Source organism: Silurus meridionalis, chromosome 19 (assembly GCF_014805685.1).
Source record: "Silurus meridionalis isolate SWU-2019-XX chromosome 19, ASM1480568v1, whole genome shotgun sequence".
NCBI classification, from domain to species: Eukaryota; Metazoa; Chordata; class Actinopteri; order Siluriformes; family Siluridae; genus Silurus; species Silurus meridionalis.
Genome location: NC_060902.1, coordinates 17479273 through 17499495, shown reverse-complemented (window position 1 = coordinate 17499495; position 20223 = coordinate 17479273). Strand labels below are relative to the sequence as shown.

The 20223-nt window shown below is 42.7% G+C and overlaps 1 protein-coding gene across 6 annotated transcripts in view; it reads left to right on the top strand.

The window, feature by feature from the left end:
• The window catches only part of cacna1da (calcium channel, voltage-dependent, L type, alpha 1D subunit, a), an 82109-nt gene that overhangs the window by 33852 nt on the left and 28034 nt on the right, over window positions 1-20223 (top strand). For 4 of the 6 annotated variants that reach the window (XM_046875293.1, XM_046875292.1, XM_046875291.1 and 1 more), the window contains exons 8-25: window positions 879-982; window positions 3821-3987; window positions 6549-6623; window positions 8816-8888; window positions 9372-9398; window positions 9763-9923; window positions 10103-10328; window positions 10741-10948; window positions 11029-11149; window positions 11252-11333; window positions 12265-12301; window positions 12422-12452; window positions 12572-12695; window positions 12838-12967; window positions 14471-14530; window positions 18359-18465; window positions 19728-19815; window positions 19887-19994. In XM_046875293.1, coding sequence (XP_046731249.1) covers window positions 879-982; window positions 3821-3987; window positions 6549-6623; window positions 8816-8888; window positions 9372-9398; window positions 9763-9923; window positions 10103-10328; window positions 10741-10948; window positions 11029-11149; window positions 11252-11333; window positions 12265-12301; window positions 12422-12452; window positions 12572-12695; window positions 12838-12967; window positions 14471-14530; window positions 18359-18465; window positions 19728-19815; window positions 19887-19994 — 1929 coding nt within the window. The remainder of the gene's footprint in view (window positions 1-878; window positions 983-3820; window positions 3988-6548; window positions 6624-8815; window positions 8889-9371; window positions 9399-9762; window positions 9924-10102; window positions 10329-10740; window positions 10949-11028; window positions 11150-11251; window positions 11334-12264; window positions 12302-12421; window positions 12453-12571; window positions 12696-12837; window positions 12968-14470; window positions 14531-18358; window positions 18466-19727; window positions 19816-19886; window positions 19995-20223) is intronic. The other 2 variants (XM_046875295.1, XM_046875294.1) reach the window with 1 other exon arrangement.

Below are 20223 nucleotides of genomic sequence, written 5' to 3'. Positions count from 1 at the left end.
GTGACGTGCAGTCGGTCAGTAGACTGTTAGAGGCAGGAAAGTGGACGTGACTAAACCCAGGGGAGGATAAAAAGCCTAAATGAGTATGTGGCATGTGCTTAGAGTCGCAAAATCAACTATCACTATTACTAACTATTTAACCAACAGTTGATATTAATAACCTCAGCTGAGGCCACGCCCCCTACAGGCACTGTGCATTCTTTCATCACACAACACACATCGTTTCTACAATCCTGCACACAAAATAATGTGAAAAAGAAAACGTCCATCTTGTCCAATATTTCACATAAACGAGATAAATATTACATATATTTATATTTAAAACTTGCTGTGTGTAAGCTATTGTACGAACAATTAAATCAAAGCGGCAAAAAATCTACATTTTCTAAATCTGTGTAAGTTTGCATGCATGTCTCAGACTGTGACCAAACAAAATGTTTATATTATGTTTGTATGGAACTTATAAAATTCCCATGGAAAGTTACTGGAAACTTACCTGAGATTTTCCACCCCTTGGCATCGCTCGGTGTGCTTTTTTAGGAACAGGAAACAGGAAATCTGATTATTAGCAAAGAAACGTGTTTTGCTCTTGTTATAGAAATAAGATTAACCAACACCTTTTTACCAATCAGAATCCTAATCTGTTTAAAACGCTGCTCTACCTGACTCTTACTCTGGATCGCTTATTTTCCATGATTGACATTTTCCTCCTCCTATTATCTGTTTATCTTCTCCCATTTCTCTATTTTATATGTTTCTCTTTTATCTTCTCTCTCTCTCTCTCTCTCTCTCTCTCTCTCTCTCTCTCTCTCTGTCTGTCTGTCTGTCTGTCTGTCTGTCTGTCTGTCTGCCTGTCTGCCTGTCTCTGTTGCTCTCAGATGAATGATTCGATCGGCTTGGAGCTGCCCTGGATCTACTTTGTCAGCTTGGTCATCTTCGGCTCTTTCTTCGTCCTGAACCTTGTTCTGGGAGTGTTAAGTGGGTGAGGGGCTCGCTTTCTTCACTCTTCTGTCTCTTTCACACTGTCTGTACTTCACACAATCTGTCTGTCTGCCTCCGACATGATGCCCATTTCCTGTTGGGGGACTCCTGTCCTCCTCTCAGGCACTTCTGGGCATTTAAGGTAACACTAATGTTTGGATTTCTGCAGTTGAACAACGCTATGGGCTTTCAGCTGCCATGGACCTACTTTGTTAGTCTGGTCGTTTTGGGCTCCTTTTTCGTCATGAACCTTGTGTTGGGTGTGCTGAGTGGGTAAGAGTAGTTTACTGGGTGTGTTTAGGTGGTAAGAAGAATATTTAATTGGGTTACAGGTGTGTGTTGATTGTGTTATTGGGATACAGGTGTGTGTTACAGGTGTGTTGGGTGTGTAATTGGGTTATAGGAGTGTGTTACAGGTGTGTGTTATTGGGTGAAAGGAGTGTTACAGGTGTGTGTTACAGGACTGTGTTGGGTGTGTTATTGGGTTATAGGAGTGTGTTACAGGTGTGTGTTACAGGAGTGTGTTGGGTGTATTATTAGGTAAAAGGGTGTGTTACAGGTGTGTGTTATTGGGTGAAAGGAGTGTGTTACATGTGTGTGTTACAGGAGTGTGTTGGGTGTGTTATTGGGTGAAAGGAGTGTGTTATAGGTGTGTGTTATTGGGTGAAAGGAGTGTGTTACAGGTGTGTGTTACAGGAGTGTGTTGGGTGTGTTATTGGGTGAAAGGAGTGTGTTATAGGTGTGTGTTATTGGGTGAAAGGAGTGTGTTACAGGTTTGTGTTACAGGAGTGTGTTGGGTGTGTTATTGGGTGAAAGGAGTGTGTTATAGGTGTGTGTTATTGGGTGAAAGGTGTGTTACAGGAGTGTGTTGGGTGTGTTATTGGGTGAAAGGAGTGTGTTATAGATGTGTGTTATTGGGTGAAAGGAGTGTGTTACAGGTGTGTGTTACAGGAGTGTGGTATTGGGTGAAAGGAGTGTGTTATAGATGTGTGCTGCAGGAGTGTGTTGGGTGTGTGTTACAGGCGTGTGTTGGGTGTGTGTTACAGGCGTGTGTTGGGTGTGTAATCGTGGTAATTGGGTTTAGGGTGATGATTGATTGACTATTCTCTGAACTCTGATCAGTAGTCTCATAATGATTCAGTGATTGTGTGCTAATCGGAGAACTCGGTGTTAGTATAACCCTCAGCCTTGCCCAGTTTCACTTTAATTTCCAGACTAGGAGACGTTTAAAGGACAGACACCAGGATGCATGTGGAGAAGTTAGGAGGAGACAAACAGACTTGAGACAATCAGAGTGAGAGAATGAAACAGCAACGCTACAAGACTGCAGTCAACACTGACCATCACAGCCAGGAGAGAGAGAGAGAGAGAGAGAGAGAGAGAGGTTGGAAGCAAGCTGGAAAGAAAGAAAGAAAGAAAGAAAGAAAGAAAGAAAGAAAGAAAGAAAGAAAGAAAGAAAGAAAGAAAGAAAGAAAGAAAAAAGTCACAGAGAAAGAGAGCAGAGTGCACATTCTAGCATCTTAAGGCATCTGAACACCAAACCTGATTTCACACTGCGCTACACAGTTTGTTATACATGTGAAAAATGATCTAATAACTAAACTCTGAAAACTCTAAACAAGGTTATGACTGTAGGACTGGGTATGAATGAGTGTAGGTGTATGTGAGTGTAGGTATATGCGTGTAGGTGTATGTGACTGTAGGTGTATGTGAGTGTAGGTATATGCGTGTAGGTGTATGTGACTGTAGGTGTATGTGAGTGTAGGTATATGCGTGTAGGTGTATGTGACTGTAGGTGTATGTGAGTGTAGGTATATGCGTGTAGGTGTATGTGACTGTAGGTGTATGTGAGTGTAGGTATATGCGTGTAGGTGTATGTGACTGTAGGACTGTACTGCGAAAACTTAACAATAAATGTTACAGCTTTAAGGGGTGAGCAGAGCTCTCACTGCTATTATTTAATGCTATCCAGCAGATTAGCAGTATAACCCCCCCCAGCAGTGTTCTCAAACACACACACACACACACACACACACACACACACACACACACACACAATCTGGACGTACACCAAGTGTGTCCTATATACAAGGGCAAACTAAGGCAGTCAGAGACTGTGTGTACAAACACACACAGTCATGTATTTATATAGAGAGAGCAGGGATTCGTATTCTTCACCTCATTTTGTCTCACAGCAGACTCATGGATTCGAGGGGAGTCAGATGGAGTATGTTGTGACTCAGTTTGAGTGTGGTGCGCAGAGCTGCACGACGGGCTGAAGGATGCTAAAGCCGTGTTCACTGCATGACCTCTAGTGAAGTGGCTGTTGTTAGGAGAAGATGAGCACCCCACCTGCTGGTGGAGATCGGGAGTGCGCTAGGGTACAGTGCTGGAGTGGAGTGCACCATCGCCTGACCCTCTGCTGTACAGAAGCACAGAGATGCAGTGTGTTTTTATTTCTGTCCTGCAGAACGGATACACATTTCACTTCCAACACTAAAGCACTAGAACTAATTCACAGTTTAATTCGAATATTAAATAAAAAAAGAGAATTTACCTGTTATTCTTGATTTACTTCAGTATTTAATGACCTGTTCAGAGCAAGAAATTATAACCTCCAGCCTCTCTGTGCTTCAGTTTCATCTCAATCGTGTGTTTCTTGTACAGAATATTGATTGATTTATGATGTGCAGTGTGATGGAGAAAATAAATAAGTGCATGCTCATGCTTAGGTACATGCATGTGGACACTCTGCTTCGGTGCCATGCCGTGTGTGTGTCTGTTTGTGTGCTAATCACTGTGCGTGTGCATATTTGTGTGTGTGTGTGTGTGAGCATAGCGAGTTCTCTAAAGAGCGAGAAAAGGCAAAGGCCCGTGGAGATTTCCAGAAGCTCCGTGAAAAGCAGCAGATGGAGGAGGACCTGCAGGGATACCTTGACTGGCTCACGCAGGCCGAGGACATCGACCCAGACAACGAGGACGATGAAGACGGAAGCAAACACAACCGTGAGTCGATAATGCGCACACACACACACACACACACACACACACACACACACACACACACACACACACACACACACACACTGTTTCTTGTTTTGAAATCTATCAAATACATTTATCTGTCTGAAGCTGAAGAGCACAAGCTTGAGTTAGCTGTTGAGTCCCAGATGTGTCGTGAGCTGTGCTCCTACTGTACTGTACTGTGTGTGTGTGAGAAGTTGTTGGATCAGCGTTTAACAGCGATACAGGAGGAAAAAGTCCTCAATCCTCTTACACAGTGAACAGATTTACACAGACTCTGAGTTCACACGCATAACCTTCATACTACAGACTGATCACACAACCTACAGGCTCATACAGACATGTTCAGCATTACACTTGGCAGTGTGATTCCTGTGGTATAAAATGTCTTGTTTATGACTTTAATTGGCTCAGGCTACGTCTACAGGATTAAAACGCTTCATGTGCACACTTTAGTTTTCTATTGTTTCCCAAGAATTGCTCATCCACACTGAAATATCTGAAAACGCTCAGGTCTCTGTACGGCACGAGCAAAACTTAAGACTCTTACCGCTTTTATTTCAGCAGGCCATTAGGAATCCAAATAAATCACAGAGCAGTTGGCTACAAACACAGAAGCACACACACACACACACACTCACACACACACACACACACACACCCATCATTGTTCAATCCTGAAAAGCCGATTCCATTCCTTCTCTCTGTCTCAATTTTACACCTCATTTATGTTTTTTTTTCTCCATTTAAATTCAGAACCATACGTTTTATAACAGTGTGTTAGTGTGTGTGTGTGTGTGTGTGTGTGTGTGTGTGTGTGTGTGTGTCTGCGCCGCCCAGTCCGTAATCAGCCGTATGTAACGCTGTTCATTATTGCATTACTGTAGAACTGCTGATTTGATGTGTGTAAGGTGTGTGAGCTGTAAAGCCGAGTTTCATGATAAATAGCATGTGGATGGAAACCACCTCACTATTATCTCATCATGTCCATGTTTCCTGTAACTAACCTCTCATCTTCCTCTTGTCCCTCTCCAGCACACCACACCACTCACGCCTGCAGTCTTACTGTTGTTTGTTGTTGTTCTTGTCCTAAATTATTTGTTGTTGTTGTTATTATTGATGTCCTGTATGCTTTGAAGCCACCGATGCCCTGCCACGTCCCCAGTCCACATTCCTGCTGGATTCCAGCTCCTGACTGCGCTCTGCTGAGAAGCTCTCAAACATCTAAAAGCACAAAAAGCAACGAAAATTGGATCACAGTACAGAACCGCTGCAGCAGTTTCATTTCGTTCCTTAATTTCACTGGGAAAAAAAAACAAAAGTTATAGTTTTTCTGACGGGTCTGTACAGTTCCTACGACAACAGAAACACTTCCACAGCTTGTTGCTACTCTTTGTCCTTTTTTTTGGTGAATATTCATATACGAGGCTGCTCAAGTCACACTTGGACTTTTACGTTTACAAAATACAGGTAGTCCCAGAGTTAGGATGGAGACGGTTACACCGAGCACATCGTAACTTTAAAAGTGGAGACGTGGCCTCAGCCCACCCAGGAGTCTTAAAGACTGGTGATCAGTATGGGGTAAACTACTGTAATTTGTTATTAATTAAAAAAATTGCAGTACATAATTTAGCAAAACAGAGCAATTTTTATTAACGTAACGTGTAAAATGTCACAACGTATCATACAAACATATATCAAATACATCAAATGTAAGATCGTAACTTCGGGATTTAACATAGAAAGATTTGTCGGTGCGCTGAACCATCCTAGAACAGCCTGCTTCACTTCGTCATCAGGGAACCACCACCACGGGATCGTCCCTGACGGACCTACGGCCATCTTTAAAATGTTTACACTGTTTAAACGTCTTACTGCGGCTGAGCGTCTCATCGCCGTGTTATACTTAAAGTCTTCTGTAGATATCTGCGGGTTTTACGCCTTTGTTTACAAAAAAATTCAGCACCACACGCTGTTCTATTACACTGATGTCTGCCATCTCTTCTAACAGTAATAGAACATGCTAGATACATACTTCTGCATTCAGTACCGCCACACTACCATCCACTTTTATACCAGTAACATTAAAAACCTCGGTTTAACTTGAACTTTGTGAGCTTTAATTTTTATTATTGCCTTCAGAACAAGATCTTGGCGCCATGGATTATTTTTAAACCGATTAAAAAATCAAATCAAAGCATTTAAAAATAACACGCTTTTGCCTGTAAAGTTAGCCCAATTTCAGTGTGAAAAATGTAACCCTGGCAACCCATGGTTACAACTAATCACAAGTTAATTCAGGCTGAGTAACTCCCTGGGTGGAAGTTGGTGCAGATGTTCTCCTCACTTCTGTGATGTGATGGCGTGTGTTCGGGAGCTGGAGCGCTGGCGGGCGGTGCAGGGGCTCCTGGAGGCGTGGCTGGGGATCGTTTCGGCTTGAACAAATCCAACCTCATGACTTGCTCTTTCACTCTTATGTCGCTGCTGCGTGCGTGAATTGGTGCGCTTCCCTGTTGTGTGGCGTGGGCCGGCGTCCGGCGCAGGGGTCACGCTCGCTGACCTCATGAACAAGAAGAAGAAAGGGTTAAACTTGTTCAGTCACTCTTCTGACACTCACGGTAAATCCACACACACTTCCCCCAAAAGCAGTGTGACTGTGTGACTGTGGTGTGTGTGTGTGAGTGAAAGTGTGAGGAGGGAGTGTGTTTGGGATAACGCGAGTGTTTGTGTGTGACATCTGGATTAAAATGTACTAAAGTTTATAAGGAAGAAATAAAACAGGAAGGAGAAGTTGTTTTGTGTGTGTACTTGCGCATGTTTCTTGTTTGCTTGTCCTCCATCATTCTGCATGTTGTGGTAGATTTTGGTCCTGTTTCGTGTGTGTCAGGGTCTGAGATGAACATTTATCTTCTCACCATAATCTTGATGATGGAGAGCTCTGCTCAGCTGGAAGACCTTAACCTTGAAAAGTTTTGAGGTTGTATTTAAGCAGCGTGTTTGGAGGACACAATGTAAAAACCATGTGATCAGTGCTGATGTCCATGGACCTTGTTCATGACACACCCTGACTCACCACTGTGTGTGTCCCGCTCTACCTTTCTGTGTGTGTGTGTGTGTGTGTGTGTGTGTGTGTGTGTGTGTGTGTGTGTGTGTGTGTGTGTTCATTTTAGACCCTGCTCAGAGCCGCAATCCATCACACTCATCTCTTCTCACACTGCACCAGAAGAAGAAAACAAACACTTAGGAATGTAGAAAAGCAGAAAGCAGACACTCCTCAGTAAAGCGTGAGGTTCCTCCATAAACCACCACCACCTTCTGTCTTCTCTTTCTAAAAGTGAGAGAATAAGGACAAAACCCGTCCAGCTCAGCAGTTCCTCACACCATCACACTCTGTACATCCAACACTGCTGTATCAGCACTCAGAGAGAGAGAGAGAGAGAGAGAGAGAGACTGGGAGAAAGAGAGAATGGGAGAAAGAGCGAGAGAGAGAGAGAGGCTGAGAGAGAGAGAGAGAGAGAGAGAGAGAGAGAGAGAGAGAGAGAGAGAGAGACTGGGAGAAAGAGAGAATGGGAGAAAGAGAGAGAGAGAGAGAGAGACTGGGAGAAAGAGAGAGAGAATGGAAGAAATAAGTAACAAAATAAAAGGAAAATATAAAAACCCTGAGAGACAGAAATAATGAAAGTGAGAGAGAAAAAGGAGATACAAATTAAGAGAGCCAGAAAGAGTAGAGAGGAGAAAAGAAACAAACTTAACTGAGAAGAGAGATAACAAAAGGGAAAAAGGAAGAAAGGTGCACAATAAAGATCAGTGAGACAGGGAACAATGGTCAGAGAAAGAAGGAGGGAAAGACAGAGTGTGAGAGGAAAAAGAGAGGGAGGGGGACAGGAGAAATCTGCAAATTGAGTTTATTGTCCGTTCTTGTACATGACTGGTTACACACACACACACACACACACACACACACACACACACACACACACAGGTCTACTTTTCATCTGAACAGCACCGTCCTCTGAAAACCTTCAAAATCTAATTGTAAAAACAAACAAATAATAGATACATTCTGCAGTCATAACCCTGAGATGACGAGATCAGATGAGATCAGACGAGATCAGACGAGATCAGAGCCGTGTGCTGAAATGGTTTTCTGATGACGGTGTTATGGTGCATGCTGGGATATGCAGGGTTTTTTTGGGTGCTGATGAGTTTCACTGTATCCCAAATGCTAGAGTTCACGAGCAGTCACAAAAAACAAAACAACTTTCTGAGTGTGTGTGTGTGTGTGTGTGTGTGTGTGTGTGTGTGTGTGTGTGTGTATGTACTGATGTAAGTAGCCAGACTGATTGTAAAACTGATTGTATGAAGGGTCCTGCAGCTCGCCGTCTGTGTGAGTGTATGATTGATGTTGGTGCTCACACACTGGCCTTTGGGATGCAGGTGTTGATCTGTAAGTAGATGTGTGGAGCAGGTTTTCCCTCCTGACATGCTGCTGCTGAAACACACCGCACCACTGATTATTCCCTCAGACGTGAGATTTGCATGTGGTTAGAGGAGCTCGAGCTGCTCTCATGTGCTGTGGAGTGGTTGTGGGTAACAGCTGCTTGTCAGAGGGAAACAGTTTGTTCAGGACGGAGCTCCAGCTGGAGTTACTGCTGCATCCTGATTAGATCAGAGGTCGCTGTGCCGCATGGCCCTCGGCTCCACCGGTGGGGGGGCTTTAGGAGGTGGTAAATCAGAAGGTGCTGCGCTCTTTCGCTCGCGTGTGTGTGTTTTAAAAAGTGTGTGTGACGAGATGTGTGTGACGTTGCAGCGAGTGCTCCAGCAAGCGATAACGAGTCGATCAACACGGAGAAAGACGAGGAGAAATGCTGTGGCGCTCTGTGGTAAACACACACACACACACACACACACACACACACACACACACACACCCACACTCTATAAAGTACCGAGAAAGAGACAGAAAAGGAGAGTTACAGAAGAAATAGAAATAGAGAGACAAAGAGATGGAAAAGAACAAAAAGAAACGAAATAATACAATTATTAAATAAAGAAAAATTATTCAAAAAAGATTAATATTTCTGTCTGAGAGACAAACATGATAAAAACAGATAGAAAATGTATGTGAGAAAGAGAGAGAGAGAGAGAGAGAAAGTAAGAGAGCCAGAAAGAGTAGAAAAGTGGAAAAAGAATGTAAAAGCAAATCTATACACAATACACACACACACACACACACACACACACACACACACAATACAGTACAATAATTAAATATGACACTTTCTACTCATGTTGTTTCATGACGTCTTGCTGTAATCAGAAATAAGTAAATAGAAAATGCTCACTTGTCCATGTTTCTGTTTCAGTAAGAAAATTTCCAAGTCGAAGTTCTGGTGAGTCTCCCAGTTTACCACACCTCACCTCACCACACCTCACCACACCTCACCTCACTTCATCTCACCTCACCACACCTAACCTCACCTCACCACACCTCACCTCACCACACCTCACTTCATCTCACCTCACCTCATCACACTTAACTTTACCACACCACACCACATTTCACCTCACCTCACCTCACCTCACCACACCTCTCCTCACTTCATCTTACCTCACCTCACCTCACCCCTCTTCACTTTGTGTGTGTGTGTTCTCACATTGTGACTCAGTGTGTCTTTGTTGTGCTTCTTAGTGTCTCTGCTCTGACCTTTTTCTTTTTCCTTTTTATCCTCTGACCTCACTTCCTGTTGTCGGCAGTCGGCGCTGGCGGCGCTGGAACAGGTGCTTGCGCAGGAACTGTCGCCTGGCTGTGAAATCTGTGCCGTTTTATTGGCTGGTGATCGTCCTGGTGTTCCTCAATACACTCACCATTTCATCCGAGCATTACAACCAACCCGACTGGCTGACGGAAGTGCAGAGTGAGGAGACGCGTTCGCACACACACACACACACACACACACACACACACACACACACACACACACACACACACACGAGAACATTATGATTCTGATACTTACCCTAATCCCTGTCTGTGATCTGCTGTGTGTGTGTGTGTGTGTGTGTGTGTGTGTGTGTGTGTGTGTGTGTTGTTCAGAGGTGGCTAATAAGGTGCTGCTGGGGATGTTCACGATAGAGATGCTGGTGAAAATGTACAGTCTGGGTCTGCAGGCCTACTTTGTGTCGCTCTTTAACCGTTTCGACTGCTTTGTCGTATGCGGCGGAATCATAGAGACGATCCTAGTGGAACTTGAAATCATGTCTCCACTCGGCATCTCCGTGCTCCGCTGTGTACGACTCATGAGGATCTTTAAAGTCACACGGTAAGATCTTACGCTGTCGTGAACATACTGATGGAAATTAAAACTCATCATCACCACCATCATCATCATCTGCACAGCTAAGGGTTAAGGGACAAAATGCTCCGTGTGACGTGCTGTTCTTCCACCAGGCTGGTGTGATGAAGAGCAGGCACCACACTGAAGTTTTCCGATATCGGCCCGTCCCGTGTCTTTCATTTCTTTTCTACTACAGTGTGAAATTCACGTCATAGCAGCTATAAACAGTCGTTCTCTCACCACACTCCACTGTCCTGAAGATGGTGTAAAGTTACAGATTTATCTCTGAAACTGGAGACTCCTTTTCTAGATCTTGTAGAAAGTCACTCCACTTTCAGATGTGAGAATTCGATAACTGTTCATTAACTTTCTGTTCCTTTACCCCGTGTCTGTGCAGTCACTGGGAGTCGCTCAGTAACCTGGTAGCATCTCTGCTGAACTCAATGAAGTCCATCGCCTCGCTTCTGCTCCTGCTCTTCCTCTTCATCATCATCTTCGCACTGCTCGGGATGCAGGTGTTCGGCGGCAAATTCAACTTTGACGGCACGCATAAGAAACGCAGCAGCTTTGACAACTTCCCTCAGGCCCTGCTCACTGTCTTTCAGGTGTGTGTGTGTGACAACAGAACAACAGAATAATCATTAAAATTCATTTTGATGGTGATAAAAAATTGTGTGTGTGTCAGATTCTGACAGGTGAAGACTGGAACCAGGTGATGTATGAAGGCATCATGGCGTACGGTGGTCCTTCATCATCAGGAATGATCGTGTGCATTTACTTCATCATCCTCTTCGTGTGTGGAAACTGTATCCACTTCCTGTTTATCTGGACACCTTGCTTATGTGTATCTGCTGCTTTGTGTGGTCTGGAGCTCAGGTGATGTTTCCTTGACCACCGCCCCACTCCAGACATCCTCCTGAACGTGTTCTTGGCCATCGCCGTGGACAACCTGGCAGGCGCGCGTTCACGCAACTCGTCGAAGAAGGCGCTGTAAATGCTAACAGCACACACTTGAGTCGTTCCTGTAGCACGAGCCTCGCTAAGCGTTACAGCAGATCCTTTACCATAATACACTCAGATCACCAGCGCGCTCACTAGCGCTCAAATTTGATTGTTCAGCTGAAGGTTATTGTAGTAGAGCAGCACGCCTCAGACAGGACAGAAGCTGTGGTGTCTGTAACATAAACAGTGGGTTTATTGTCATGGGCTCCTACACAGAGGCTCAGCCAGAACACAATCAATATGTACATACTGTATACAAATGTGTACAGCTGCTATAACATAAGTGAAACTAACTCATTTACGGCATTTGTCAGAAGCCCTTATCCAAAGCGACTTACATTTCATACTTCATTTATACAGCTGAGCATCTATGGGGTTAGGGGCCATGCTCAGGGGCCCAGGAGTGGCAGCTTCAGTGTGGCTGGGATTTAAACTCATGACCTTTGGAGCCAAGGCATAATGCCTAATCCACTAAGCAACCACCACCTCACCACTTGTTTGTTAAAGTGCACATCTCACACAGTTCACACGTCTCATACAGATCACGTCTCACACATCTGCTGTTATTTCTTACATTTTGCATAATGAAACAATTAAGAAAATAAAATGTTTAATTTGTTCCAAGATGTTAAAAGAGACATAGGTGAGGGAAGAACTTGCAAAAACAGCATTAAGTCAGACACAAAACAGAGCGATTCCCCTGAACACGGTGTACAGACTGCAGAGGAAACATGGAGGATGTGATCATGTGTCCCTTTATACAATACCTGTCCTTATGGCAAGAAGAGCAGAGTCCATAACTCTGTGCATATGTGTGTGTGTGTGTGTGTGTGTGTGTGTGTGTGTGTGTGTGTGTGTAAGAGAGAATGTGTGCATGATATTTCCTTAATTTTAATTCTTTTCAATGTTCTCCTTTAAGGCTTGACAAGATAGATGATGAAGATGAAGAGTTTAAGGTACTAAACCATAAAATGCCTCTGTGTGTGTGTGTGTGTGTGTGTGTGTGTGTGTGTGTGTGTGTGTGTGTGTGTGTGTGCGTACACTCTGCTTAAGTGCTTGTGTTTGTACACTCTCAGGTTCCAGTTGAAGATGAGAAGGAGAATGCGGGTAAAGTGAAACGTGTACAGTTACATGGATTTCTATGTATTTTTGTGTGTGATTTTTCATTGGGAAAATCACACACACATCATGCGTGTGTGTGTGTGTGTGTGTGTGTGTGTGTGAAGATGAGGATGATGAAGTGGAGGCGCAATCAGGGCCTCGTCCCACCATCGCAGAGCTGGTGAAACAAGAGAAGATCGTACCCATACCAGAGGGCACAGCATTCTTCATTTTCAGCAACACAAACCCGTATGTAAAACACACACAAGAACACACACATGCACACACACACACACACACACACACACATCTCTGTAACCATAAACACAACAGTTTTGTCTTTATACACATGGACATTTGAAGTTAAATAGTTGTGTGTGTGTGTGTGTAGGTTTCGTGTTCTGTGCCACAAGATAATAAATCATCACATCTTCACCAACCTTATCCTCGTCTTCATAATGCTCAGCTCCGCCTCCCTCGCAGCCGAGGATCCAATCAGAGCCCACTCTTTCCGCAATATAGTAAGTTTATATTGATGCATCTACACACATACACACACATACACACACACACACACACAAAATCTTATTTAAGACATATATAATGCTGTTGTTATAAATCTAATTCGCTGTTTATTTATTTTTTTGTTTACTGTCAGTGTAAATGACTCTGTTAAACATGTGTGTTTATAGTAAATGTATAAAGAAAAGTTTTAGACATTTGTGAATAGAAGTTTAAAGTTAAACGGCTTTTCATTTCCAAGCTGCCCATCGCTTTTCTGGTCTGTTTCCTCTGTGCTGTCCCAGGATCAAGGCGTCTGTTTATTATGAACATGGTTGGATATTAGTACAGATTCTGCAAGACCACATGAATCTCAAAAACTCAAAAGTATAAATGGTTCATGAAAAATCTAAACAACGGTTTTGATCTGTTTTGGGTGAACTTTCCTCACAATGTCCAGCTTTCCATCTTATAAATCTCCTTGTAAGTGTATCTGCGACCAAATCATTTTTCTCCTCTGTCAGTTGTGGAATGAAGAAACAGATCTTAAATCTACATGAATATATTTGAGCTTGTGCAGTTTGCTACAGCTGTTGGTTGCGAGCTCTGACTACTGCGCCCTCTGACCGTCCAGTCAAAGGATGTGAAAATGCTGACGTTATTATAGGCCTGCTACATGGTCCTGGAGTTGCGACTCGAAATCTGATTGGTTAAAGCAACAGCTACATGGAACTTGAACTTGGTGTCCACACTGCTAATTCTAAAGGCATTACAGCAGATTTTGACCCCGGCAACACATGATGTGGCAGCTGAAATCTGATTGGATAGAAACTGTACCCTAAACCTGTGTAAAAAGTGGTGTCTGTGAGAGAAACTTTATGAAATGAAGAGAATAGTCTACTGGGAATAATTTTATTCATATTCATTGATTAAAAAAAATCCATGAAAATGTAAGTCAGTGATTCTGATAAGAGTTGAGGCCAGAAGAGAAGGATTTCCTGCCTGTGGTAAATATAGGACAGATTTAATAAATACATTGAAACTTTAAGTTACGGAAGAGAGGGATGTAAATCTGAACCTGTCACGGTACCAGGAGCGTGAAAGGTATCAGGTATTTCCTATTTTTTTTTATTAAACCAATGAGTTATAAATAATATGTACAGTGTAGTGAATAGATTAAACTGTGTGTTCAGTGCTCTGAACTCTCACCTGAACTTCCAGCCAATCAGGATTAGGTGTTCACACAGACCAGGCTGTATAAAGATGAGTGAGTGTAAACAGGGACACTGTAAGAGCATGTGATGTAAGGGGAAAGGTATTAGAAGGTGTGTGTTGCTTCCTCACCATGCTGCCACTGTTAAACGTGTCACCGTTGCTCTTTGCAGGTACTTGGTTACGTTGACATTGCCTTCACAATTATCTTTACTGTAGAGGTCATGCTGAAGGTAAAGTCGTGCGCTGCATGCCGGGCTGTTTGTGTGTGTGTGTGTGTGTTGAATAACATTTTAACATCTTTATTTCAGGTCCTAGGTTATGCAGATTATGTCTTCACTAGTCTATTTACATTTGAGATTGTTTTGAAGGTAACCTCCTGAACGATGTACCTGGCGTACCTGCATCCTCATCCTGTGTGTTGCCTGCTCAAAGCTGCATCCTGGTTTCAAGCAAAAACCTTTCTTTTCTTTTGTTGCCCTCCTGAGACCTGCTTTAAAAACCTAAAAAAAAATAGAAAAGAAAAGAAATAAACCATGAACCTCTCCATAAAACATCCTGCTGTGGTCAGGGTTTTTAATCAGCTCTGGAGGAGACTCTTGTGCTCGCTTCATGGTTTTCATGTGGTTTTGCCTCCCCACCTGCCAACCCTGCACTATATACAGTATATTCACTATTACTTCTTTCCCAACTCAAGTGAATAAGTTAGAGGAGTGTGTGCTTAGATGGGAATACGCTCCTCATTTCTTTTATACAAAGAGCATTAACTACAAACAGAAGAGTTTTAGTTCATGAATGTTAAATATATATAGTTAATGCCAAAGACACAAACGATACAATTAATTTTTACATAAAACAAACTCAACACATCGCTGCTTTAGCCTGATAGAGAAGCCAAAGCAAAAATGTCAACAATAAAATCGAGATTTTTTTGAAGAATGTATTAATGTGAGATGATGGAGGGAGAGGGCGGGGCTTCCAGAAAACCAGGGTACCTGTAACTGTCAGTCATTCCCATCTTTACACTTTAATTGGCTCATATGCCTTTTTACTTGATGGCAGTGGTGGGGGTTTGCTCTTTGTTCCTGTGTCACACACTGTGCTCCATGAGTAAGTCCTGTGTAAAATGTGTGAAGGTTGGCAGGTCTGTAGGCTTTTATTTGAAAGATTTTTTTGAATGCATGTTGCTTTGACTGGTGCCGGGATAAAACCAACCCTGCTGCAGTCAAAGCTTCGTCTTCACCTCATAACTGCCTGACCTCATAAAACGGAGCAGAAACACCTATGCCCAGGCAGCGCATGAACATCTCCATGAACATCTACAGCGTGTGAATGCAGCATGTCCTCCACACCCACAGGGGGCAGCACAGGATTCTGTTTGACTGCCTTAAAGTTTCAAATTACTCAGGTTTAGAATGTATGTTGAACATGCCTTCATCAACTTCCTGTCAGGTGTGAAAGAGCCTTGTTCCATGTGTGAGCACTTGCAGAACAGTGGAGGGTATAAAGAAGAGAACAAATCAAATCAAATCATATCCTCCTGCTTCTTATTTTCAGATTTAAACAATCGAGCTTTACCAAAGAGGCGTATTTAATGATACTGCGGGCCGTATTTAACGATACTGCGGGCCGTATTTAACGATATTGCGGGCGTATTTAAAGATATTGCGGGCGATGAAGATACTGCGGGCGATGAAGATACTGCGGGCGTGTTAAAGATACTGCGGGCCGTATTTAAAGATACTGCGGGCCGTATTTAAAGATACTGCGGGCCGTATTTAAAGATACTGCGGGCCGTATTAAAAGATACTGTGGGCCGTATTTAAAGATACTGCGGGCGTGTTAAAGATACTGTGGGCGTGTTTAAAGATACTGCGGGCGTGTTGCGATACTGCGGGCCGTATTTATCGATACTGCGGGCCGTATTTAACGATACTGCAGGCCGTATTTATCGATACTGCGGCTGTTTTTAGCGATACTGTGGGCCGTATTTAAAGATATTGCGGGCCGTATTTATCGATACTGCGGGCCGTATTTATCGATACTGCGGGCCGTATTTAACGATACTGCGGCCGTATTTAAAGATATTTTGCGGGCCGTATTTAACGATACTGTGGGCCGTATTTAAAGATACTACGGGCGTGTTGCGATACTGCGGGCCGTATTTAACGATATTGCGGGCCGTATTTAAAGATATTGCGGGCCGTATTTAACGATAATGCGGGCCGTATTTAACGATACTGCGGGCCGTATTTAAAGATATTGCGGGCCGTATTAACGATACTGCGGGCCGTATTTAAAAATACTGCGGGCCGTATTTATGGATACTGCGGGCCGTATTTAACGATATTGCGGGCCGTATTTATTGATACTGCGGGCCGTATTTAAGGATATTGCGGGCCGTATTTAACGATAATGCGGGCCGTATTTAACGATACTGCGGGCCGTATTTATTGATACTGCGGGCCGTATTTAAAGATACTGCTGGCCGTATTTATTGATACTGCGGGCTGTATTTAAAGATACTGCGGGCCGTATTTAATGATACTGCGGGCTGTATTTAAAGATACTGCTGGCCGTATTTAATGATACTGCGGGCTGTATTTAAAGATACTGCGGGCGTATTTAATGATACTGCGGGCGTGTTGCGATACTGCGGGCTGTATTTATTGATACTGCGGGCCGTATTTAAAGATACTGCGGGCCGTATTTATTGATACTGCGGGCTGTATTTAAAGATACTGCGGGCCGTATTTAATGATACTGCGGGCCGTATTTAACGATACTGCGGGCCGTTTTTAACGATACTGCGGGCTGTATTTATTGATACTGCGGGCTGTATTTAAAGATACTGCGGGCCGTATTTATTGATACTGCGGGCTGTATTTAAAGATACTGCGGGCCGTATTTAATGATACTGCGGGCCGTATTTAACGATACTGCGGGCTGTATTTAAAGATACTGCGGGCCGTATTTAATGATACTGCGGGCCGTATTTAATGATACTGCGGGCCGTATTTAACGATACTGCGGGCCGTTTTAACGATACTGCGGGCTGTATTTAAAGATACTGCGGCCTGTCTGTTGCCCATCCCTACTATAAGTGCACAGTAGTAAAACTGACATTATATTGTACTAGCTAGCTAGCTTTAAAACCAACTGATTTACTACAAGCACAATTCCTAGCAGAACAAATGAAAAGTTATTGGAGCTGTTAGGGTGAAGTGCTACATAAATAAAACCCTTGCTAGTTTTATCCTTGCTGGTGTAGTGAAGAAACATCATGTATGATGATAACTGTTGGAGTGAAATGGAGTTTGATGATGGTGTGTTAACAGTGTTCAGAGGAAGCTGGCCTTCTTTCTATGCTCTGAGGTTTGCTGCTTTGACGCTCGCTGTAGCTCTCTCTTGGGATATTAGGAGACCAGGAGCAGGGTGTAATGTCATTACAGCACACATGAATGTGATTGCAAGAGGATTCTTTTTGATCTACTTTACTTCTCTCCCTTTCTGGCTCCAAAGAAACCACATGTTGTATTGCTTGCCTGGTTGTCTCTTCTCACCTGGCACATTCTTATACAAAACCTCTTACTAACACATTCATGCTGTACGGGTTTGGCTTTAGAGTGTTAGCTTTAGTTTGTAGCATGACTGCACCATACCTGAACTGTAAGAAGCTATCCATGAGTGTGTGCATGTAGCATGTAATAACTAGTCTGTAAATGTAAGGGCTCGGTTTTTGTGATGATGGCACAAATCCTGAAATGCAGCATCGCATAGGCTAATTCTTCACATGTAATTATTTCACAACTATAAATCATTTACAGAAGGAAGTAATTGTTTTGTTCCACACTGAAGCTTTTATAATTGGGTGAATTATAAAAAGAGACACTGAAAACGTAGGTAAATTCTTTATGAAGGTCTGTGAAACAGACAGCTATCTCTATGGGTATAATGACAATGATTTTTATTATAAAAATAATTCATTGATGTTCTTGTTTGTAGCACATGAAACAGTTCTTGGTTAGATAAACAAAGACACTGTGTAGGTTATAGCAGAAATAATCGGATTTTGTTGCCTGCACATGAAATAGAGTCCTGAATGTGTTCTCTGTACATGTTATGAGCGAGTGCATGTGTTCTACCCCTCGTTCTCGCCGATGTGGACATGTGCTAAACTCCTCCTCCTTAACATGCAGATGATGACGTTTGGAGCGGTGTTCCATAAGGGGGCGTTCTGCAGGAACTACTTCAACTTGCTGGATCTGCTGGTGGTGGGCGTGTCTCTGGTGTCATTTGGGATACAGTGAGTTTACTGGCTTACAGATATTGAATTTTATTTGTTGTGACCGTATGCTGATTTAATTATGCGTAGTCAACGATACGATACATCAAAGATACATATGAAGCAGCAACCGGTGCAATGGGATTCACCTCTATTACAATGCAGTGCGATCCGGTTTCCATTCGGTTTAACACAATGCGATTCAATGGAGAAAACATGATGATCTGCAATTCAATATGGTACAAAGAGTTCACTTTTTTGGTTCAAAAAGACTGCATAACATCAATTTACTTAAGTGCCTTCATAATTCTAACGCATGACCCTTTCACACACAAAGATAAAATAAAAGCAGACGTACTTTTCCTGTTGTGTCTGCAGAAGGATGCAGCTTTGCCTCTGACATGTATCCATGCATGTCTGTATTCTATGTGACTTTCAGGACATGCCTCGGTCTTCGTAGTGTTGGGATACATCATATTTACGTAGTTCAGTGATGCTGAGAGAAATCAATTTACATAGAAAATATTGGTCACTTTCTAAATAATAAAAGTAGCGCGCATCTACTAATAATTATATATAAATAATTAAATAATTATGCAAATATGTTAAAAATGATGCATCATAATACAAACGTCAACTCGTGTCTGATGCACTTTTTTCAATCAATACATCATTAAGCTTAACTTTGTTTTACTGATGTATCGATTTAACATCATTACGCTCTTAATATTTATATACATATACATATAAATAGAAAGAGAAAGAGAGAGAGAGAGAGAGATATAGAAAGAGATATAGAGAGATATATAGATAGAGAGATAGAGAGAGATATATAGAGAGAGATAGAGAGAGAGAAACACCCAACTTTTATCCTATTAGAGTTTTGGAGTTAATGCAGTTTTCCATATGAAGAAACGCACTGATGTAAAATGGTAAAATTGTTAGTGTGGTATGATGGTAACTGAATTCCTGGACAATTAGCCACCATGTTTCCAGTTATTAATCCTTGGTGAGCTGTTTGCCCTTAATTGATTTTTTGTGGGTGTGGCTAAATGTAAATCTGCTTTGCTGTAAACATTCGTGCACATTTAAAGCTAATTGGTATTTATCATATGCACATGACTTGAGTATGAAGACCACCATCATCACTAAAGCATCTCTGAATCTTGTACCCTTGCATGGGGTTTATGTCATGTCTCATTGCATTAATCTTATCAGTTTTGGCCACAATCTGTGTGTGATTGTTTACTGTATAATTGAAAACAAGTGTGTTTATTGTGCAGATCCTCTGCGATCTCGGTGGTGAAGATCCTGCGTGTGCTGAGGGTGTTGAGGCCCCTCAGGGCCATCAATAGGGCCAAAGGACTAAAGGTGGGTAAATGTCAATGGCCATAAAACTAAATAAGGATGGTTTATATCTAAACATTTCCTTCTCTGTGCAGAACGTGGTCCAGTGTGTGTTTGTGGCTGTCAGGACCATCGGCAACATCATGATCGTCACGACGCTGCTCCAGTTCATGTTTGCCTGTATCGGTGTGCAGCTCTTTAAGGTCAGTCAAGGCAGATATTCGCTGATGTGCGGAAGAATAAAACCTGGGGAGGTGGTTAAGGCTCTGGATTACTGATCAGAAGGTCTGGGGTTCAAGCCCTTATAATGGCCAAGCTGCCGCTCTTGGGCCCTTGAGCGAGGTCCTTAACCCCTCAAGAAAGAATTTCACTGTACTGTAATGTACAAGTAACAAACTCATTTACCAACTCTATGATTTATCAGGTTACACT